General features: G+C 39.5%; 1 protein-coding gene across 4 annotated transcripts in view; it reads right to left on the bottom strand.

The window, feature by feature from the left end:
- The window catches only part of LOC122563051 (lamina-associated polypeptide 2, isoforms beta/gamma-like), a 79903-nt gene that overhangs the window by 48277 nt on the left and 7146 nt on the right, over positions 1–24480 (bottom strand). The window contains exon 1 of one of the 4 annotated variants that reach the window (XM_043716391.1): positions 15587–15679. The exons of 1 other annotated variant lie outside the window; for it this stretch is intronic. In XM_043716391.1, coding sequence (XP_043572326.1) covers positions 15587–15625 — 39 coding nt within the window. In that variant the 5' untranslated portion in view covers positions 15626–15679. 2 more of the 4 variants (XM_043716389.1, XM_043716392.1) reach the window with 2 other exon arrangements.

Here is a 24480-nt window from a genome sequence, read left to right as displayed (position 1 = left end):
GACATGTTTGTCTTTTGATTTTCACATTCCATCTACTACTGCTAACTTCTGATTCCCTTCCCTAAGAATTACCTGGGCCTTAAAAATATTTAATGGGCCCACTTCCACTCCCTTCTGAGGTGGAGCTCCAAAGTCTCAACTCTCAAAGAAATTCACCGTAGCTCTGTCCTAAATGGGTCACTGTCCCCACAACTTTAAAGACAATGCTTCTGGAGATCCAACATGGCGGCGACCCAGCAAGTCTGAGTCTATAGTGCTCCTCCCAAGACTTGGGCAAAGTGGGCCACCCGCCTCCACCACACTTACCAAATCATTTAAAATAGTTTTTACTTAATGTAATTAGTTGCTCAGTACTAAATTTAAACAGTCCAGTCCCCTGTAAAAATGACTAGGGGGAAAAGGAGCCCGCAGTTCTCAGAAGGCAGGAACCCCTCCCCCACCCTCCCCAGCTGCAGCAGAGGCGTCCGCAGCCACCCCAGGGGCTTACCTACGGTGGCGAGCCTCGTGGAAGTAATCTCCAATCTTGACGTGAAGATTGACGCCTTCATCGAAGAGTCCCAGAGCAGATGGAATTCACTCTCAGCTGTGCTACAAAAGCACGACCGAGACATCGAGGAAATCAAGCGCCGAGTCAGAGCGAAAAGCCGCGACCTCCGAGACTATAGCAGAATCGGCCGTGGATTGGGTCCGGACTCTTGAACAGCAAGTCCGGATCTGAGAAAATCAGTCGTCGAAAAAGTATTCGTTTGCTGGGCCTTCCCGAACGGTTTATTTATTTATTCTTCACTTCGCGATTTTCTCCCTTTTTTAAAAAATATATATATTGGCTGGGGGTTCCAGTTGATGTAGGTGGGGGGAGGTGGTTACCTTATCCTATTTTATCTCTGTCTTTAGGAGCGGGGTTGTTTTCCCCTGTTATTTTGTATTACTATATTTAATTATTATTTGTTGAGACTGCAATTTTATATATATGTTCATACATGGTATTAACATTCCCAAATATATCCAGGTGTTGGTGTGTGTGTGTGTGTGGGGGGGAGAGGTGTTAGGGTACTCACTTAACTAGCTCAGTAGTATATTTGAATTTTCTTTATCCTATCGTGGGGTGTCTGGGTCAAGGGTGGGGCACTGGTTGGGAGAGGATATGATGAGTTTTTGGAAAGGAAATGATGACCCCGGGAACAAGGGGGAAAATCTCCGTTTAAATATGTTTTTTTAATATTTAGAAATAGTTTTTTATTATATTGATGGGAGTGTATTAAAGAGCCTTTATTTTTGTGAATTTTATATGCTCTATGCTCGGGATGTTTTGGATAGGGTTCCTTCTCCCGAGGGGTCTCTGACTTGCCCGGACGATTATGGTTAATCAGTCGATTAAATGGTGCACCAGGAATATCAAGGGGAGTAATTCACCAACCAAAAAAGGAAGAAAAGATTATCAAACCTCAAGAAAGAAAGGGTTGATATAGCTCTCCTACAGGAGACACACTTATTGGATAAAGAACACTTGAAATTACGACAGGAAAGAGATTATTTTCCATTCTCTCTTTCTGTGCAAGGAAAAATATTTTGGTAAACTGGGCGGCTGAGGGCCCTCATGGACTTTCAAATTGGCACAGAATAATTATGGAATATATTCCCCAACTTCCTTACAAATGTAGTGCACCAAAAAAACAAATTATTCCATAAAATATAGCAGCCTTTCTTGAATTACACAAATACAGATATTCCGGTCATCCTAACAAGGGCTTTTATTTAATTAGATAGCAAACCTGGCTGGTCTGGGGCCCCTTGGGAGAGGAATCCCGCACGAATACAGGTTTTTTTATGTTAACACATTCAGAGCATGTATTTCACTACTCAATTTGTGTTATCCGTCGTTTTTTTTCTTGAATAATGTAAGAGATTTAATCATACACTCTGGTTAGTTGTAGGTTAGATGAGTAGTTAGCTGAATTTTGTCTTTTTTCCTCTCGGCATCTCTTTTTTTCCCTGTTTGATAGATTTTGGTTATTACTTATTTAAGATTTAATTGTATATCAATGTTTATACTGGGGTTTTTTTGTAAACTTGTAAAAACATGTTAAATTTTCAATAAAAATACCTACATAAAAAAAGACAATGCTTCCTAGTTCTGGAGTGACTCACAAGGTGAAGCAACTTTTCCACACCCACTTTGTCAAGATCATCCTGGGATCTTAGACACATCAACTCAGTCACCCCTTACTCTAAGATGAAGTGGAAATAGGCCCAGCATATCTAAACTATCCTCATGAGGCAACCCTCTCAATCCAGGATTAAAATTAGTAAATGTCCTCTGAATCACCTGAGTTCCTGCAGTGAAGCAAAAACAAAAATTGCTGATGAAACTCAGCAGGTTGGGAAACATCTGAGAAGAAAGCAGAGTTAACACTTCAAGTCTGGTAACTCTTCTTCAGAATTGTTAGCAGCTAGGAAAAAAGTGGGGTTTATGCTGAAGATGAGGATTTTTTTTGGGGGGATGGGGGTTGGAAGAGGTGAGCAGCAAGCAAGGAGATTATGGATAACAGGCCAGGACAGAAGAAAAGCTGAATAAGTGATAATAGGAGCAAAGAGTAGGAGTGAATGGGTGAGCTGTACTGAAAGTCATCCTTCCAGGTGGAGCAATGATTGATAGATTGATTCAATCTAATCTACCATATTTGCTGTCATAATGAGATAAGCAACGAAAATAATGACATGGGAACATGGTGGTGTATTGAAGTGGCAGGCAATTAGAACTTGGTTATTTTTACAGACAGAATGTCGGGTGTTCTGCAAAGTGATCACCCAGTTTGTGATGTAGAGGTGACCACACTGAACAGCAAATATGGTTGATTGATTCAATCTAGTCTATCGTCAGTCCACCTGGGAGGATGACTGGGGCCTGGCCATTATTATATTATCAGTTATTCAGATTTTCTTTTATTCTGGCCTGCTGTCCATAATGTCTTCCATTACTAACCCTTTCATACTCTCTCCCTGGGCTCCATCTCTGCGTATCTGCTCAACTTTCCAATCCTCCGCTTCCAATTTTGTCTTCAGCTTAAATATCACTATTTCCCAGCTGCTAACAGTACGGATGATGATTCACTGGATTCAAAACTCTGCTTTCTTCCCACAGATTCTGCTAGACCTGCTGAGTTTCACTAGCAATTTGGCTTCAGATCTCCTGCACAGTTCTTTGTTTTATTTCCTGCACTGATCTCTGGGACTGGGATGACTGACCTCCAACAACTAAGACCAACTTTTTTTGTGCTAGATATTACTCAACCCCACCCCACCCAAAATCCCACTGAATATAATTTTCATGCTCCTGTATATGAACAGAGTTGAAAATGAATCATTGCTCAACTCCACCAATCTATAGCCTGGAGTTCCCAGCTTAAAAACAAATAATTCAGTACTATTGGTATGGCTGATATTAAGCAAGTGAGATTTCTTTCAAGCGGCTGTAAATCCAGTCTTTAGAATGTAATTACAATTACATTCTAAAGACTATTTCTACTGTAAATGACGCTAATAATTGAGTATTGCTTGTCAAAATATTCTGCTACTTCACTGAAGAGTGATTGGTAGTTGTAATGCATTGTCTGAAGGCTCAATAGTATATCTCAAAAGCAAATGGATAAATAACTTTAGATGGAAGTAGTCATGGACGTGGAAGGTAGTTATTAAAGATCTTTGGTGAATTCCTGCAGTGCAACTTTTAGGTGTTACACATTACTGCTGAGCGTCAGTGGTGGAGGGAATGGGCATTTGTGGATGCCAATCAAGTTGGCTCTGGCCTGGATGGTGTCAAGCTTCTTGATTATTGTTGGGAATGCACCCATCTAAGAAAGTGGGAGTGACTTGTGCATTATAGATGGGCGAGAGGCTTTTAGGAGTCAAGAAGCGAATTACTCACTGCAATATTCTTAGTCTCTGCTGTACTTAAGTGGTGAGTCTGGTTGAGTTTCTGGTCAATGGTAACCCCAAGAATGTTGGTAGTGGGGAATTGAGTGATAGTAACACCAATGAAAGTCAAGGGTCGATGACTAGGTAGTCTCTTTATGGAAATGGTCATTGCCTTGCATTTGTGTGGCACGAATGTTATTTGCCACTTATCAGCCCAAACCTGGATATTATCCATTGTGCATTGTAACACGAACTGCTTCAGATTCTGAGATGTTGGAAGTGGCATTGAACATTGCGCAATTATTGGCGAACCTCTCTGCTTCTGACCTTATGATTGAAGGAAGGTCATTGATGAAGAAGCTGAAGCTGACTAACCTCCAACAAATACAACCATCTTTCTATGTGCCAGGTATAATTCCAACCAGTGGATACTTTTCCCCTGAAACACATCGATTCCAGTTTTGCTAGGGCTTCTTGATGCCACACTTGGTCAAATGCAGCCTTGATGCTAAGGGCTAAGGGCTATCACTCACCTCAGTGCTGAAATTCAGTTCTTTTGTCCATGTTTGAACCAAAGGTGTAATGAGGTTAGGAGTGGAGTGGCCTTGGCAGAACCCAAAGTGGGCATCAGCGAGCAAGGCATTGCTAAGCAGGTGCTGCTTGAAAGCACAGTTGTTGAATACTTTCTATCACTTTACTGATTGCGAGTAGACTGATGGAATGGATTTGTCCTTCTTTTTATGTACAGGTCAGACCTGGGCAATTTTAACATTGTTGGATAGATGCCAGTGAGGTAACTGTACTGAAACAGCTTGGCAAGGGCAGTGGTAAGTTATAGAGTCATAGAGATGCACAGCATGGAAACAGACCCTTCAGTCCAACCCGTCCATGCCGACCAGATATCCCAACCCAATCTAGTCCCACTTGCCAGCACCTGGCCCATATCCCTCCAAACTCTTCCTATTCATATACCCATCCAAATGCCTCTTAAAATGTTGCAATTGTACCAGCCTCCACCACTTCCTCTGGCAGCTCATTTCATACACTTACCACCCGCTGCGTGAAAACGTTGCTCCTTAGGTCTCTTTTATATCTTTCCCCTCTCACCCTAAACCTATGCCCTCTAGTTCTGGACTCACTCACCTAGGGAAAAGACTTAGCCTATTTATCATATCCAGACCCCTCAATTTTGTAAACCTCTATAAACGTCACCCCTCAACCTCCGACACTCCAGCGAAAAACAGCCCCCGCCTGTTCAGCCTCTCCCAATAGCTCAACCCTGGCAACATCCTTGAAAGGGTTCAAAAAAGATTTACAAGTTTCACAACTTCTTTCCAACAGGAAGGAGACCAGAATTGCACGCAATATTCCAATAGTGGTCTAACCAATGTCCTGTGTTCAATTTAATCATACATTTTTGAATAAAAGTCTTTGCTGAGCTGCCATGCAGACTGAGAAAAAACCGAAATATTCATGTATGACAAGATTAAAAAAAAAAGGAACTGCAGATGCTGGAAATCAGAAACAAAAACAGAAATCACTTGGGAAAGTCAGCAAGTCTGATAGAGTCTGTGGAAAGTTTTTTCCAGCAATTTCTGTTTTTGCTGCCAACATTGAAAGTCTGGTGTCAAAAATACAGAAATTATTAGAAAGTAGTGAGTAGGTAATTATTATTGACTTACAAAAATCCTCGATATTACACACAAACATTCAAATTAGGAGGGGATTGTTTCAATCATCTAGCCTGATGGTTATTCAATAAGATAGTGGCTGACTGATCGTTGCTTTAACTTCACATTCTTGAACCATCCCCTTGCCTCCTCAAATCGATATCCCTTGCTGTCAAGGGCCCCTCCCTCGAGCATTATCTGAGGATGAATGTTCTCAAGTCCCCCCAAAGAAAAAGATTCCTCCTCCTTTGCCTAAACTGGGACCCTTTTTTAAAAATATAAACTGTGTCCCACTAGCTCTAGTTTCTTCCAAAAGGGAAAATAAACTTTCAGCATGCATCCTCTCCAGACCACTCAGGATTTTATATATTTCCTGTAGATTTGAAGGTTAGGGCTTTGTCTCCCTCCTGGACGTTTTAGATAACCCCGGTTGATGCCAAAGCCCAACACTGAAGAAATGCTAAAGTGACATTATCACTGTTGATTATCTTCATATCTGTGCTGCTGTTAAATTATTAGATTACTTATCAGATAGCTCTTCTGGATGAGAACAAATTTGCTCCCATTAAACTTTGGGAAGACTGCAGCCACTGTTTAGACCCTGATTTAAATTCCATTCTCCAAGTATCAACTCAAGCCTTTTCTTTTGCAACAATCTTTTAAAATGTGCTGGCAATCTTGCTACTAAATTTGATCCCCAGTAATACTTTACCCTCACATATTTACACTGAGACAACCTATTTTCACCTTAAAGTCACCTAGGTTCACCTCCATCTCAGGTCATCTGCTGCTAAACTCTTCAAACTTGCCTTCATTACTCCTACTATTCCACTTCTAGTCTCCCAAAATTGAAAAATCATCGAAAACTCTGTTGCCCATGTTCTAATTCACACCAAGTCCCTTTACCCCATCACCCCAGTTCTCGCTAACCTACATTGGCTTCAGTCCAGATAAGGTTTTGATTTTAAAACTATCCTCCTTGGTTTCATATCCCTCCATGGAATTTCCCCTCTCGCTGTAATCTCCAATGCTCTGCACCACTAGCATAGTTGCTGTGCCTTTGATTGCCTTAAAGTTGGAAAGCAGATAACTGCACAATGGACCGAGGCAGTGTTAAATCTACCTCTTAGACCATTTGGTCACTGGATCTGTTATCTCCTAATGTTATAACATACTATAAAATAACCCTGTGAAATACTTTGGAACACATTATGCTAAAAGGTGCTATATAAATACAAGTTGTTGTTGTCATTATTTGAATGTATTAGTAAGCTAAGGGTCCACAAGCCAGTTCCAGTGGATACCAAAGATTACACACATTATGCTCAGTACAGGAAAGTTAAATTTGAAGTCAATACTTTTTAATAATTGGACATAAATAAGTGGTTAAATGGCTGTCACAGGTGACTTTTGGCATGTGCACTAGACCGTACCAAGCTTGCACAGAATAGTCTTTAAATAAGGGCACAAATGAGAATACCGACAACCAGTAGAATTCACATATCACTTTAAGGAAAGGCCAACACAAAAAAGATTCCAGAACGCTTTTGCAATATTTCCTACTGAACAAAACAGAAGATCAAAACAGATGGAGATGAGTGGCTACTAGCACCTTCACATTGTTCCACAATGGCCTCCCCTATCCAAATAACACTGGGTGGGCCTCAGGCACGTCAACCCACAAGTCAGGATGTGAAGTCAACATGATTAAAGATCTTGAATTTGTAAGGGGAAAAAAAACCACATGGTATGACTGCAGAATGGCTAAGAGTTGTTTGCAGACAGGTCCAAACTATTAACCTTCAGACATACTGAGCACCAGATTCTTAAATCAAGGTGTAAGTCATCAGGTGGCCAAAGTACTTCAGATGTTCAAGTATCAAAGTTTATCTGAGAACCAACTCCTAGATAATCAACTGTACAAAACCCTTACAAGATTTTCACTTCAATTTTAAAGCATCAAATTATTTCAATAAACTATAGACTTGTCACATGGAAGACTGGTAATTGTAGACCAGAGACTAAATTAACAACAACTTGTACAAATGCACTTTCTTCATTCAATTTTTGCACTGTGCGCGCACATGCTTGGAAGGTTTGTGATATTTTGTTGATTTGGGGCAAGTGCACAAAAACAAATAATCTATATTTTTAATGGAGCACAAGCTTGTGCTGCATTATTAAGCTGGAACACACACTCCAAGGCTAAGACCCACCTCTTTCCACACAAAACATTCTGACCACTAGAGAATCTAATCTAATCTAAACCACAAGAAGTGAGAGATATGCCATTCTCTCTGTAAAACATTATATTATTTGAAAACTCAGGTTTTTCCAATATCCTGATCAGCATTCCTCACTCAACCAATACTGTCAGAAAATAGGTTAATTCGTCATTGCTCAAACTCACCATTTGCAAGACCTTGTTGGCCTCAAAATGGCTACTGGGTTAGTCTACCCGCAGTCATAATTTTGAGTTAAAATGTAAAATGGTGAAGGCCTATAAAAGATGTTTGAGGTTCAACCCAAATATACACACACTTCTTAAAATTAAGCTTTTGTAAGAAGTACCAATTCAGTTTTAGGTTGAAATGGCAGCAAGCAATTTTAATTAAAACTAGAAAAAATTCAGGATCTTCAAACAAAATCCAGAGATTATAAATTTTATAAATATGTGTAAATCAGGGCCTCAATATGTACAGACGACTGCTTTCATTTTATCTACAACTTTTGTCAGCATTAATGATATAATTCAATTGACGAAACGGAGGAGTTCATACAGAGCTACAATGAACATTGTGTTTTCATCAAGAACTTGAAGACAGGATCATAAAGTGCAGAAAGGAATTCATTCCCCTAGAGGGCTTGAATTAATAAGTTCATGAATGATACATGTCTGGTATGGTCAGCGAGACAGCTGAATATAGGTTGGAGTAAGATCACACAGATTATATGTGGAATGCAATATTGGGAAAAGACACAGGCAAATATGACAGTGTACAAGATAGTGAAGAGAAATTGAAAGGAGGAATACTGGAAAATCTTCAACATACAAGTGTTAAATGTGTTTTGGAATCTAGAGACAGTAGATAGCTGAAAAGTTCAAGTAGCCAAATAATGAAAAGAAGCAACTATGAGGAGGGATGCGGGAAATTACAGTCCATTGAATACTCAAGATTTATGTACCGCTACTGGATAAAGGCTGATAGCTTGACCATTACAAGCAAGGGTTATGAACTGGGAACTAAGGGAGAGATAAAGTTAATTTTTGGAAATCAACATAGAAACTTCCAATATCTGGGGCTGGACGGCTGAAAGTCATCCTAATATACACTGTGGAAGTAGCAATCAGAGAATCATAAGATCTTATACCACAAGAAGTGGTGAATTGGCTTCAATCACTTAATCTGAACTATCGACATCCTTTCTCCCCCAGCACTCTATCATCTACTCCTCCCCTTCCCTTTCCTCCAAACTATGCCATAAATGCTGCCTCTTCCACACTTCACTTCAGCTCTGAAGAAGTCATCTAGGCTCGAAACATTAGCTTGTTTTCTCATCATGGATGCTGCCTAACCCACTGTGATCTCCAGCATTTTTTGTTTTTAGCAGTGAATTGGCTCATTGTGCTAGTACCTTAATAAGAGCTATACAAACAGTTCTACTCCCAATATACTTCCCTATAGTTCTGTAGCTCTTTATTTCCCCCCAAATGCATGTCCAATTTCCTTTTGAAAGTTACAATTAAATCTGGTTGTCACCCTTGCAGACAAAGCAATACAGATCATTAAAAGTTATTACAGTAGAAAGATTTTCTTCACCACTCGAATTCTTTTGTCAGTTATCATAAATCAAATCCATCTCTTACTGACTTGCCCAATAGCTTATTTACTTTTGTCAACATTCCTTAACTTTGATCACTACTTAAAATTTCTGCACAAAGCATTACCTTGTTGCCATTACTGATGTGCAAAATATCCTGAACAAAATTTTTTATACTGCAGGTCTCACTGTTGGTCAACGCATTCCTACACAGCAGTCAGTCAATGCTTGCTGCAGGCTCAAAGGGCCAAATGGCCTACTTCTCCACCTATTTTCTAATGCTTCATGAAGCATTAATTGGATGGAGACAGGAGTTCTGCATCTCACTATGCCCCTATGCCTCATTCACTATCTTCGAGTAGGCAATGGTGCGGTGGTAATGTCAATGAACTTGTCATCTAGGAGGAATCAGGGACATGGATTTGAAACCTACCATGATAGCTGACGAAATTTGAATTTGATTATCATATCTGGAATTAAGAGTAACTAGTTTAATGGTGACAATGAAATCATAAAAATGAAATACAAACTTAACACACTTACTCAGAACCACTTGCATGCGAAGTAGCAGAAACTACTAAACAGGACTAAATGACTACACAGCCCTTTCTAAAATTCTACAGTTATGTCACATCCAGTTCTGAACTAGTGAAGGACAACTAAACTCTTCAATGGAGGAGGTAGATCATCAATGATGGGACAGTCCAGCACATCAATGCAAAAAACAACACTGAAGCAACTTAGGCAGAGATGCCAAGTGGATGATCCATCTCGGCTTCCTCCTGGGATCCCCAGGATCATGGATGCCAAATGGCAACCAATTTGATTCACACAACTTGATATCAATAAATGTCTGAAGGCAATGGATACAACAGAGGCTAAAGGCCTTGGCAATAGTATACTAAAGATTTGTGCTCCAGAACTTGCCACACCCCAATCAAACAATCCCAGTGAACATACAATACTGGCAGGACCTGCTAAATGTGGAAAATGGTCCAGGTATGTGCTGTGTATGAGCAGCAAGAAAAATCCAGCCGAGCCAATTACTTGGCTATTATTATATTCTCAATCAAAAACTGTGATGTGATTTATTGTCACAGCGCCATCAAGCAGAACTTGAGAAACAACCTCCTCCCTGATGCTCAGTTTGAGTTCCATCTGGACAAGCCAGCTCCTTATCTCTTTAAGGCTTTGGTCTAAATAAATCTATGAAGAGAAAATGAGGTCTGCAAATGCTGGAGATCAGAGATGGAAATGTGTTGCTGGAGAAGCGCAGCAGGTCAGGCAGCATCAAGGGAACAGGAGAATCGACGTTTCGGGCATTAGCCCTTCTTCAGGAATGCAACTTTTAAAAAAAGGTTTTGTGATTTACACATGTAAGAAGTGAAACTATCACTGTATTCTAACAGATGACAACTGGAAGCGGCAGGGACAGACCACTATAAACACCGGAGGAAACATCAAAGAAGCGCTTCGCAGGAGGCTCCCAAGCACTGATGATGTCGCTTAGCCAGGGGACGAAACGTTTGCAACAAAAACTTCCAGCTCGGCGAACAGAACCACAACAACAGATGAAAGGCTTAACAGACAATCAATTTTTCAATGCATAATTACATCACACTGCAAATTTTTGCTATAAATTCTGTTACGATCGAGCCCTCCACTATCACCTGATGAAGAAGCGTCGCTTCGAAAGCTAGTGTGCTTCCAATTAAACCTGTTGGACTATAATCCGGTGTTGAGTGATTTTTAACTTTGTACACCCCAGTCCAACACTGGCATCTCCAAATCAAAATTACATGGAGTGTGACACAGTCTTCAATACTACTGACAGAACTTTGTAAGGGCCACAGGCTTTGCAGTATCCAATGGCTTCTTGATATCGTATGGAGCGATTATTCTGATTGCTCTTTGAAAATGCGAGTACAGCTAGATTCAATAGTCTGAATGGCGTCTTTCTGATCTGCACCATTTCAAGATGCCATGCAAATTACATGCAATTGCTTAATTCAACTAAATAGCAAGTTCCTGTTCTTTGTTGTTCCTCTTCTAGGTGTTTCTCCCTTGCTAGAATTTAGTTCGACTGGCCTAGAAACCTTCCCTCAAGTGATCAGTAGTTGCATAAGAATTTAAGCAAAGTGCTGACAGTTACTAAACCATGGCAGGCATCACATTGCAGTCTGATCCTGTATTAACTCTGCGACAGCACATGCGTGCTTCATGCAGCATTCACAATTTACTACTGGAGATAAGATAATTTAATTTAATAGAGGCCAGAAACTAAGGAGGAGGAGTGATTTGACTCAAAAACGGACTCTTACTCTTCATCTATGAAATTCCACAATAAAGCTACATTTCTAAATTGATTAAAAAGAAATGTCAAAACGATCAAATCTCTACTACGGACCTTTGCAAATGCAGACCTAAGCAATGGATTATAAATATCTGACAGGTCTTCCCTGAAAGCACAGATGGCAAATACAGCATGTAGCTGAGCCGTATGGTTCATTAGTAGCAGATTGAATTCCAAGTCTGTGCTGAGTTAGCCAATTGTCGCCAGTAATCTCAATCCTTATTTTTTTCCCCAGCAAGTATCGAAAGCAAAGGCAGACAGAGAAATGATAATAAAATGAAGTGAAAGATAAAATGAGGGTAAAGAAAATGAACAATGACTAAGAAGCATAGAGAAAGTCCCTTTTTAAAGTTGTACATACATAAACAAATTCTCTATTCCTCATGTTAAATTAAAAGCAAAATACAGCGATGCTAGAAATATGAAATAAAGTGCAGGAAATGCCACCAGATCTGTTGAGTATTTATGGAGAGAGCAAAAGCTCTAATGGGCGGCAAGTCAAAACTAGCTTTTCTTCAGGTAGAAATATAATGGGTTATACATCAGGTGTCCACTGAGGATGGGAATAGAGAAAAGGATATTCTGGGATGCGGTAGAAGGCAAAGATAATATGGATAATATGCAAAAGGTGTGGTAGCGAGTGTAAATTAGCCTTTGTCTTACTGCACCTCAGGACTGCTCTCTCATTGGAGATAGAGACAACTGGTGGTGGTTTAACCTGAAGGTCACCATTGGTCAGGGGGAGGGGAGAGATTGAGAAGCAGAATTCTTCATGGTAACCTCAAAACTGCAAGAATTGAACGCATGAGGTTGGCTCATTGCAAACTGTCTGTTTAGCCAACTGAGCCGATTGTAGCAAATAGTCATACAGCACAGAAACAGACATTCAAACAGTCAAAGCATTAATTCAGAGGGAGACTAAGTGCTAGAATAAACAGACAGTTCTGAAATTGCTGAACTCGTGAGGAGCCCAGAAGACTGTAAAATGCTATGTTCTACCATTTATCTATATGCACATTATAATTACAAAAAAAGGCCAGTTGATCACAAAACAACAATACAGAAAAATTTTAAAAGAACCACATTTCAGCCCTGAATTACTTATTTCTTATAAATTCAAAATTTGTGCCTGTTATCTTTTGTGGATGTCTATTTAATTCATTTCTAGTTTCTGATGCTCATAATTGGATTATGAGCTAGAAATGTAAATCAAAAAAAAGGAAGGACAGGAAGGGACCACATCTAGTGAAGGTCAGCAAGGATGAGTAATAAAAACAGAAACTGCCCATAGATGCTGCTAGAACTGCTGAATTTCTCTAGCATTTTCTGTTTCCATTTCAGATTTCCAATATTTGCAGTTTTTTTTAATTCAGTAAGGATGTGGGCTTAGATCTTCTTTTGTCCTTCCTGCCTAAGTTTTTGGACAAGGTGTAATTTATAGAGGAAGTGGATGAGAAATTCTTGATATTGGAACTTGTCAAAGGCTTGTTAAACTGTTTAATGGGACAAGGTTGCAAAAATAAGTAGCCTAGCAATCAACAAAATTTAATCATCTCAGAATCAAGGAGGATAAAAATGTTGTAAACAATCTGATTCAGACTGAGTGAAGGCTAAGTCAATGAGGGATATGAAATCAGTGTTAGGGAAGTGAAATTAATGGTGTTGATTCAAAGTATTATTTTCAATGTAACTGAAGTTGAACTGGAGAAACTTATCACTCATTGAAAACATAGACTGTATAACTACTTGGTGCAGGCATGAGATAGACAGCATGGAAACAGATCCTTCAGTCCAACTCTTCCGTGCCAACCAGGAATCCTAAAATTAATCCAGTGCCATTTGCCCATAATCCCTCTAAACCCTCCCTATTTGCATACCCATCCAAATGCCTTTTCAATGTTGTAATTGTACCAGCCTCCACCACTTCCTCTGACAGCTTTGCATGAAGTAACTAATGTTTTGTTTAGATTTTTAAAAATGGCATTACCCTCTAAACTTTATAAAGCTCTGGGATAAAAGAGGGCAAAAAGAAGTGGGATTTTTAAAAAAGGGTTAATTTGCATACTGCCTGCCTCCACTCTGTTTTCCCAAATGCTATTTTTGAACCAATGGAAGTGGTGGAGGTAGGTACAATTATGTAACTTAAAAGGCACCCGGATGGGTATATGAATAGGAAGAGTTTAAGAGGGATACAGGTCAAATGCTGGTAAATGGGATTCAGTAAGAACTGGTCAGCACAGACTGATGGACCGAAGGGTCTGTTTCCCTGCTTAATGACTATGGAAATATGCAGTCAATAGTAGTGGCCTAGGAAATGTTGCCTAACAAGCTACTACGCAGCTTAGTGTGGAAGTGTCAAGGTTTTGTGCTTTGTGGGCTAAGGGGCAAATTGTGGATTCTCATGGACCATACATCAACATTAAAATTCACATTCTGATTAATTTGGATTTATTTCTTGCTAATACTTTGTTTTCTCATTTGTTGAACAAGAAAAATCAAAACTGCAACCTAAAAGAAGGCATTTCCAAAGTTCAATTTGCAATGGTTAGGTAAGACATACCGGCAAATGTTTTTTAAAAATTATAATTATGATGGAGCTCCACTGGTTTTTGAAGGCCAATTTGCCATAGTACGGGGTCACATATGGCCTTTGCACACAGTTTGAAATTTTTTTGCTGTGTACCTATTTCGGCACATTGTGGTTAATATTCAAAGCTTATTCTGGTTAGGAGTAGGGAAGGCAAAATGATTCCGTTTTTAATTAAGTGTTGATAGTGTAAATCGGGAAACTAGCTGTAGTTATCACGCACTTCAAACTGAATAAATTAGGTCAATTTTGCACTTATGAACCCCCTCCCTCACATTCCAATCCAACAAATCAACTCAAAATTGTTAGCGTCAAGTAGTACTGTTAAAAAATGTAAAACATATTGCAGCATTTCAATGCATCAAACTGAGTGTCCGTTGCAGCAACTCAGAAAAAGTTTCTATTGCAGTGCTCTTCACACATAAGAACTGCTTCGAGTACGGAGAAACGGCCATTTTGTAGCTTAAATAGCAAAAAGCTTTGCTATCAGTTTGGAACCTCTCCCTTGGATGGTTACTACTTTAAAAAATGAACCTACTAGACAGTGCATGAGTCTATATAGGATTCCTTGCTCTCAACTTCCAACTGAAAAATGTACTTAAGCTTAATGTGTCAATGTATAGGCTTATAATGTAAAACCGAAGACACTTGAAAACCGTGAATCGAATTCAATGCCATTCTTGAAATGATGCACGAAATACAAATGTCGAGGTGCACAATAAATTTATACATCGAAAGAACTGCAAATCCAAATGTAGCAGAGAATTTTGAAACAAATTTCTTTCAAACAAAGGAACTGTGCTCACATACAGCCCATTTTCAGGTACATGTATACCAACAGCGAGACCGACTCCCACCCAACAAAAGGAATTCAAATCTCGCAACTCGGCGCGCAACTAAACGCGCGTTGAATACTGACAATCACCACACTCATATATAAAAAACACATCCAGTCCCCTGAACTCACAGTGCTTTTAACTTCTGAAGAATCCTCCTCGTCGCTGGAAAAATCAGCTCTTAATTCTGACTTATTCTTAGACGTAATGTGTTTTAAGTAGAGCTGCACATAAACCTCTTTCTTCTGCTCCCTCTGTGGTAAAGGCACGTTATGAGCAATTAATTCACTCTTCAGTTTGCTTTTAGTTAAATATGACGGATCTTGGTACACCCCAATATCTGACATATTCAGCAAAAGGGTCAAATCACTATTTTATTTATAAATTAAGGTTAAACACTAACCAAAGAAACAGCGTACAATACCCAACTGCACACACGCATGTACGAATTGCAAACTGTACATACAAACAAGTTCAAGGCGGATTGGACGCAATTGAAAAAGAATACCCATTGGACAAACCGCAATTGACTCTTTCAGGGACTCTAAAGCTATTCACATAGTAAAAATTCTGATGGCAAGACACAAGCTTACACGTTCTCTTAAGATGCTTACAAGTACAGTAGAAAATGATCAGAATTAGTGCATTAAGTGCTTTAGCAAATTCGTGAATTTTGAGCATTGCAGGCAGGTTGGCACAAATCGCTCATTTCTAATTGCCTCAGAACATTGTGGAATCATGAAGGACTTTGACCAACTGAAGTGAAAAAGTAAGCTACAATCCCAAGTCAGGATGTTTTTCCATGCGTTTGCTTGCCTGTACTGGTAGAGATTGCAGGCTCAGGTAATGCTGTCAAAAGAGATTTGGCAAGTTTATGTAAAGCACCTTGTATTTGGGATTCACTGCTGTCCTGGAACACTGATGATGGAAATGAATGTTTTAATGTGATTGATAGAATGCTGATCAAACAGAATAGCTTTGTCCTGAAATATGTAAAAAGAACTCAAGTGTTGTTGGACTAGCACTCATCTGAGCAGATAGACAGTCTTCCATCACTTTGACTTGTTCCTTGGAGAAAGGGAGTCAGATGTTACTTACCACAAACTTACTAATCAGACCACCAACATTATATTTAGATCCAAGCACCGATCCTTGTAGAACACCACTGGTCACAGACTTCCAGTCAAAAAAAACCCCTCCACTAGTACCCTCTGTTTTCAATGGCCAAGCCAATTTGAATTGAATTGAATTTATTGTCACATGTACTGCGGCACAGTGAAAGCTTTTGTCTTGCGAGCAATGCAGGAAGATCACAGAGTTAAGTAGCATATATAAGTAAATAATAGGTAAACAGTGGCAAAAACAAAAATACAGGTACAGGCGAATGTTAAGAGTTTGTGAATCCATCCAGTATTCTAACAACAGAAGGGTCGAAACTGTTTCGAAACCAGCTGGTGCGTGTTCAGGCTTCTGTACCTTCTCCCTGATCGTAGAGGTCGTAGAAAAACATTACCTGGGTGGGATGGATCTTTGAGAATGCTGGCGGCCTTTTCTCGACAGCAGGCCTGTAGATGGATTCTATAGATGGGAGGTTGGCCTTTGTGATTGTCCGGGCCAAGTTCACCACTCCCTGTGACCATCTTGGATGGTACAGTTCCCATACCAGGTAGTGATACATCCAGGCAGAATGCTTTTGATAGTGCACCTATAAAAGTTGGCAAAGGTATTCGCTGTCATGCCAAATTTCCTCAGTCTCGAGGGGATAATAGTGTTGAAGGCTGAACTGTAGTCAATGAGCCAATTTTATGAACTACTTGCTAACTCACGATGATTCAATGCAATTTGGTCTTCTGGACCAGCCTACCACAAGGGACCTTGTGAAATGCTTTACCAGAAGTCCATGTTGACAACATTCAACATCTTACCCAATCTCTCATCTTCATAAATTTGAATACATCCTTGAGGAAATTAACAGACAAGACCTCCCTTGCATAAAGCCATGCTAGCAATCCCTAATAACTCCATTCTTCTCCAAATGCAAGTAAATCCTGACCCTAAAAATCTTTTTCAATAAATTTCCCTTTAACTGAAAGCTGACCATCCTGTATTTTCCTGGATTATCCCAGTTGCCATTTTGAACATAGGAACAACATTAGCTATCCACTATTCTTCTGGGACATTGCTGGTGGCTTGTCATCCAACAGTTTCCAACTCTTGCCATCCTCATCTTTCATCCTCACAGGGACATGCTGGTCCTGAACTCTGACAACTGGCTTTAAAAGACTCCTACATATAATATAAAACTCAAACATTTGCCCCCACCCCAATTTTTCTGGAGCATAGCATTTTTATTTTAGTAAGAGCTGTAATTAAGGGAGGAATTGAGTGGCCCTGGTAGAACTCAAATGGAGTTTAGTGAGCAGGTCATTGCAAACAAAGTGCTGCTTGATAAGACTGTTGATAACCACTTTCATTAGGACTGCTGATCATGATATGTTGGTATAGTTGGTTCTCCTACAATGCTGGCATTCCATTCCAGCAAAACCTCGCTTAATAGAAAATTGCTTTCGTGAAATAATGGGGCCTATGGGAAAAGTGGGGTAGGGACAAAACAGCAAAAAAAAAAAACTCACACACACGATCGCTCAAAAATCAACCAAAAGCCTAATATAGCCTGAATGGATATTTAAATCATATTTCTTAATGAAACCAAAGTAAATTTAAAACATTACATTAAAAAGTACTGTTAATGCAGGGACAGATGGTCATCATCACCACCTTCCAGGTGCAGTTGTGGTTACAGAAATGAATGGCAGTGGTTGATTGTCTTCTGACTTTCTTGGGGGTTGGCTTAGATTGTGTGATATGCAGGTACAAGAACAAATTAGAATGGCAAATGGTATGTATATGAGTAATGCAGTCTTGCAGGAAATATACAGGGCTTATACAAGAATCTTCTCTCAGAGGGAAAGCAATAAACATTCATTAGTTTAATTTTTGAGATGAAGTTGCTCAATGTATAGTACTGTACCTCTCACATGCTCCGACAGCACCTGACATTGAAACATGCAGAATAACATGGAGACTTCAGTGTTCACATTGGCACATTTGCAGAACAAAGCGTGCAAAATGATTGCTGCTGGAATCGCGCTATTGCAAATAGAGGTAAGCGTTCTTGAAAATACCATTCCCTAAGTCTTCAGCGATGTTATAGCCAAATCGCACTGCCGAAACAAACTTTATACAAGAACTACCTGTTACTGACTGGGTTGGATCTGTCCTGCATTTTTGAGTACAGGGATCACTTGGACAATTTTCTGCATTGTGGGGTAGATGTCAGTTTTGTAGCTGTATTGGAACAGCTTGGCTACGGTTGCAGCAAGTTTTGGAGCACAAGTCTTCAGTACTAATTGGCAGAATATGGTCAGGTCCATAGCCTTTGCAGTATTCTTTAAAAATGGCATAAAGTACATGAGCAAGGACATTATGGTGAACCTGCATAAGGCACTAGTTGGAGGTCATCTGCACATAAAGGTCTAGAGTTCTGGCGGGTGGGTGGCGCAACATTTCAGGATGCATATGAACACATTGGAGAAGGTAAAGAAGAGGTCTACAAAAATGACTTTTCTCACCTCTGGAACCAGTTATGAAATAGACTGGAGAAATTGACTGGTTTCCTCAATTGACTGGTTTCCTCAGCCAGAAGACTAAAAAGGAGATTTGATTGACATTTTCAAAATTGAGGGGTCTAACAGAATACATAGGTGCAAGATATCCTGCTTTCAAATAATCAGAATCAAGAGGGCACAAATTTAAAGTGATTTACAAAAGTAGTAAATGTGATGGAGAAAAAAACGTTTTCACAGAGTTGTTTGGTTCCAGAATGCACTGCCTGGAAGTGTCGCAGAGACAGTTTCAATTGAGGTATTACTACATAAAGCTTGAAAATATCTACTGATGTGTTCAAACACAAGCAAACAAAAAAAAAAACAAGAGAAAATTTAAGTAGCTTCTGCCTTAAGTTCTGGAGAGGAGGGAAGTGGAGAAATGAGCAAGCATTATTTACATCTTCAATAAAATATATCTTTGATAAGGCTACCATTTTCTTTTGTAGCACCTCACAATGAGAAATTCCTCCTTGCAAATATATCTTGGATTTTCCTGATCAATATGACAGAGTTTGTTGCAATTAAACCAATTGGACAAACTAGATATGAAGATTTCTTTTACTTAAGTTGATTAAGTTTCTTTTTAAAAATAATAGCATCATACTGTAGTCTTAGAGTTTATTTTAAAATTAAAAGATTAACAATTCTACTGTCTTAATATTCAGTAATGTTTAAAATCGAGATTTGAGAAGAGAATTCAACTGAGGCAAATGACTTTTCAAATAGCAGATTCTGCAACTTAATAAAAGAACTGCTGTACTCAAAACAAACACCATCTTTCAACAGATGTTTATTGTCCTTCTCTGCTCAATTCTAACAGAACAAACCTCTGCACATAAAGACCATAAGATATTGGAAATGAAACTGGGCCATTTAGCTCAGAGTCTGCTGCGCCACTTGCTGATGGCTGATATATTTTTCAACCTTATTCTCCTGCTTTCTTTTGATCCCCTTACTAAATCAAGGATCACTATCTTAAATACACTCAATGACTTTGGCAATGAGGTCCAAAGATTCAACTCCCTCTAGATGAAGAAACCCCCATCTGATCTCAGTTCTAAAGGATCATCCCTTCACTCTCTAGTCCTAGCCTCTCCTAAGAGTAAATATCATGGCCAGTTAAGGTATTTCTTCTTCATTATTCCAAACATGATCTCTTGAAAAGCTTATTAAGTAAATAAGATGGCTAAGATGACTGCTAAGAGGTTAACTTCACAGACAGATTATCTCCAAAGTCCAGAATCCTAACTGAATCTTCATTGTAGGGACACATCCTTGAATGGACATACCTTGATGGCACCCCTTGTAGAATTCACATGTGTCATTGGAGTAAATTTACTGCAAAGATTGGGGTAAATTTCCATGTTTTCAAGTTTCAACTTAGCAAAAAACTGATGAGATTAGTTATCCACAAGTATGAAAGGCCACAACTTATTTCCTACCGTGTAATGATTTCTTGAACTTGCAGACCAATATGGTTAGGAAATATCAGTATTGGTCATTGTGTGGCTGAAACCAGCTACAGATCAAATGTTCTGATTTAAAGATCCAGTAATGAGCTGGGTAGCTTGCAAAAGATCATCACAGCCACAATGCCTGTAGAAAAGGCAGTGTTCTTGATGTCTTTTAAAGGTGGTGGAGGCTGTATTTAATAACATCTCAGTCTGATTTGCCAAATCTACTTATAAATAAACTGCATCTCCTAATTTTAAAAAAAGTAGGCAACTTCATGATATACTGAACATTTATCTCCGAGAAAATCCTGCAATAATGCTGATATTTAAACTACAATAAAAATGTGAAAGACTTCCTCTGACACCAGACTTTCAAAGATTGTTTTCCTACAAACAAGTTATTATATATGAACTATTCTTTTGTTTATAACTTATAAAGTCCTTTTTCATGTGAGAGTCAGTTAGCTGGTTTGTGATGCAGAGTTATACCAATGGTTTCAATTTCTGCACCAACTGAGGTCACTATGAAGGACTCACCTTCTCAACCTCTCTCTCCCCTTGCCCGAGATATGGTCACCCTCAGGTTAAATCACTCCAAGCTGGCTCTGTCTAATGAGAGAGCAGTCCTATGGTTTGGTCAGACTGTGGTGACTTTACCTTTTACCTTAATTTCTGAGCAGGCAATGATGTTCTCATCCATATGCTGTCCTTGGATAGGCTGGAGGTTTGGAATGCATTGTCAAATAAGTTTTATTGAATTGTTTCAGTACATCATTAATGGTAATGAACATTCTGAAGAAACATCCAAAACTGCTTTCTCTCCACAGCTTTTGCCAGACCTGCTGAGCTTTCCCAAGATTTGTTGCCTGGTTGAATGTAATGGTAGGAGAAGTGAGAGACGTGCTGAGTTGTTGCAGATTGGTAGAATAAAATTTTCCTGTAATTGAGGTTTACAAGCAACTAATGGATGCCAACTTGAGTTGCTTGATTGATTCTGAATACGTCTAATTTATCATGTCAGTTATAACACACACAATTGAATATATCCTCATGCTGATGATGGCAGCCTGCTACCACAAGAGTTTTGCAGTGGTCGCTCCATTGTCAATACTTCTGCATCAGACGATGATCAGGAGGTAGATTTTTCTCTCAAGATGAACTTATCATTTAGTGCAGAGCCAAATTGGCAGCTCTATCCTTTAAGACTTGGCTAGCTAGATCAGTAGTGATGACTGGAGAGATGAACATTGAAGCCCACCACCTAGATTGCATTCTGAACTTTGGACATTAAAACAACAAAAGACTATTAACTGTAGATAAAGAATCATAGCAGACTATTACTTCAAAAGGTGCTCTCTATACACAGATAAATACTATATTCCTAAATCTCTACACATTTGATTTACCTATAAATGAACTGCCAATACAGCTTGTTGCAATTGACTCCTTGATATCTTTTTTGAATTAATAAAAAAGATCTATGTAAATTCTAGTGTATTGCTTTAGTTGAAAATGCAGTAGGCAATAGGTAATGGCATATAGTGGAATTTGAATTCAAAAATAATCTGGAAATAAGATTCTAATGATGATCTTAACATTGTCAAATGTTAAGAAAATCCCAGTTGCTTCACTAATGTCTTTGGGGAAGGATATCTACCATCCTCACCTGGTCTGGCGTACATGTGACTCCAGGCCCACAGCAATATACTATCTACCTATCACCTTCCACCAGCCCCAACTCCACCCTCCAATTTATCTCTCAAACTACATCCCCCTCTCCCCCGATATTCCTGATGAAGGGATTACGCCTGAAACATCGATTCTCCTGCTCTTTGGATGCTGCCTGACTTGCTGTGTTTTCCACGTGCCATATTTTTCAACTCTGTTCGTCAGCATCTGCAGTTCTCATTTTCTCCTTGACTCTTAACTGTCCTCTGGGCTGTTAGGTATGGGCAATAAATGCCGCCCAACCAGTGACACACACATTCTTTGGATTTGGACCTCAAAAATTGTGAACTTTGGATAAGGGACAAAAGTGAACAACGCTTAAATGAGAAGAATCATATGGATAATGGATACTTTGCTTAAATCATAAAAGGAAAATTAAAACTAAGAAGCCAAAAACAATCCTAGTTCAGCAGGAAATACGTAGATAAATAAGCAACAATTTATGACTCAATCAAAAAGTCTCAGATAGATGTAATCCTCTGTATTTGTGTATAGTTTTCCTCTAACATGTTAAATTTGTGACTACATAAGCAACAGAAGAAACATTCATGGACTGAATTTGAACCCAGTTCGAGGTGAAAGACCAGTGGTTATCTCATTGCTTCAACCAATACACATTTTTATACAAGGACTGTACAGGTTTACCAGACAAAAGAGGATATGCTGATTGACTGTGGCCACGTGCAATATTAAACCCCTGTATACACAATTTAAAGAGGTGAGATATGGTGCACATGCTTCTGGGTTAGATAGTTGTGGATTAAAGACCTACTCCAGAGACTGGCATACAAAAATATAAGCTGGCACTTCTGTACAGTACTGAAGCAGTGCAGGATTAAAGAAAGCACCATCTTGCAGCCAAGACTTTTTGTGGCATGGCAGAGAAAGACATGTCCACAAACAAATGCTATTAGTTTCATCTCTATATTCCAGATCTTCTGCACTGTCTGATCTCTTCAGTCTATATCGGGTTTTACAACCTTTCAAAGCTTACTATTATCTTCCTCATAACTACCATTAGTACAAAAATGTATTATATCACTTTAAATTAAAGTAATGACTGTATGTTTATAGTTGTACCTTAATTTATATCCAGGTGAAAAACTGACATGAAACCTCACTGTGATACAGACTGTCAGTACACAAATTCTCTTTTTTTTAAAAAGGACTTGGTCGATTCTCCAGATGACCTCTTAGGCTACAGAACAATCCTATGTTCCAAGGATTGATAAACAACAGATCCTAAAAAGGATAACTTGCAGAGTTAAAGTTAGTGCTTTTTCCTCAAGATGGCAGCAGTTTTTATTTGGGGGAGGAGGGTGCTGAGCCTGGGGCCTGTTCACTCTTGTTGGCTTGCTTTCTTTCTTTCCTCCCCACCTCTTTTTACTTTTGCTTTTTTTTTTCCTCTCTCCTTTCTTAGTTTTCTCTTTAAGCCTGGAAAGTTGAGGATGAAGTAGGCAGCAGTGACAACAAGATGAGCCAGACACAGGTCCCCCCCTAGCCCAGGGTTTCCTGTCGATAAAGGAACAGGTCCCAGACCAAATCTCCAGGCCCAGCAGTGCTGGCTGGGCTGAGGCTTCAGGTTTGCACCTAGGCCTGGGTGCCTGAAGGAGGAGAAAGGCAGTCTCAGCCTGACGTGGGGGTTTCCCTGTGTGGAGATCTCATCCCTGTGGAGGTCTTCTTCGTCTTCAGCATCCAGGTATTCTAGTGTTCTGGCAGATGATCTCATCCATGAATGGCAGTCTTCTTTCAGATGTGGGAGTTTAAAGAGAGTTTAAGGGTTACTGCGGATTATATCTGCCATAAATGCTGTTGGATACGAACCTTATCATTTCGAGCGGATCGGTTGGAGAGACAGATAGAAGCGATGAGGAATTTGCAACATCAACAGTATGTGATGGATGGCAGTTATAGGAAGGGGGAAAGTCTCAGATACAGTCACATAAATGGGTTAACTCCAGGAAGGATAAGAGAGGTAGGCAGCTAGTGCAGGAGTCTTTTGTGGATATACCCATTTCAAACAGGTATGCTGTTTGGAAAATGGATTCTCAGGGGAACGTAGCACGAACAGCCAAGTTTCTGGTATTGAGACTGGCTCTAATGCAACGAGGGGTACATCAGCTTCCAAGAGATCAATTGTGTTAGGGGATTCTGTAGTCAGAGGTACAGACAGGCGTTTCTGTGGCCAGCAGAGAAAAAGCAGAATTGTGTGTTGTTTCCCTGGTGCCAGGATCAAGGATGTCTCAGAGAGGGTGCAGAATATTCTCACGGGGAGAGGGGCTAGCAGGAGGTCATTGTCTACATTGGAAGGGAAAAGGTTGAGATTCTGAAGGGAGATTACAGAGAGTTAGGCAGAAATTTAAAAAGGAGGTCCTCAAGGGTAGTAATATCTGGATTACTCCCAGTGCTACGAGCTAGTGAGGGCAGGAATAGGAGGATAGAGCAGA

Source organism: Chiloscyllium plagiosum, chromosome 26, assembly GCF_004010195.1.
Source record: "Chiloscyllium plagiosum isolate BGI_BamShark_2017 chromosome 26, ASM401019v2, whole genome shotgun sequence".
Lineage (NCBI taxonomy): Eukaryota > Metazoa > Chordata > Chondrichthyes > Orectolobiformes > Hemiscylliidae > Chiloscyllium > Chiloscyllium plagiosum.
The sequence above is the reverse complement of the archived record's forward strand: the minus strand, read 5'-3'. Positions and strand labels throughout refer to the sequence as shown.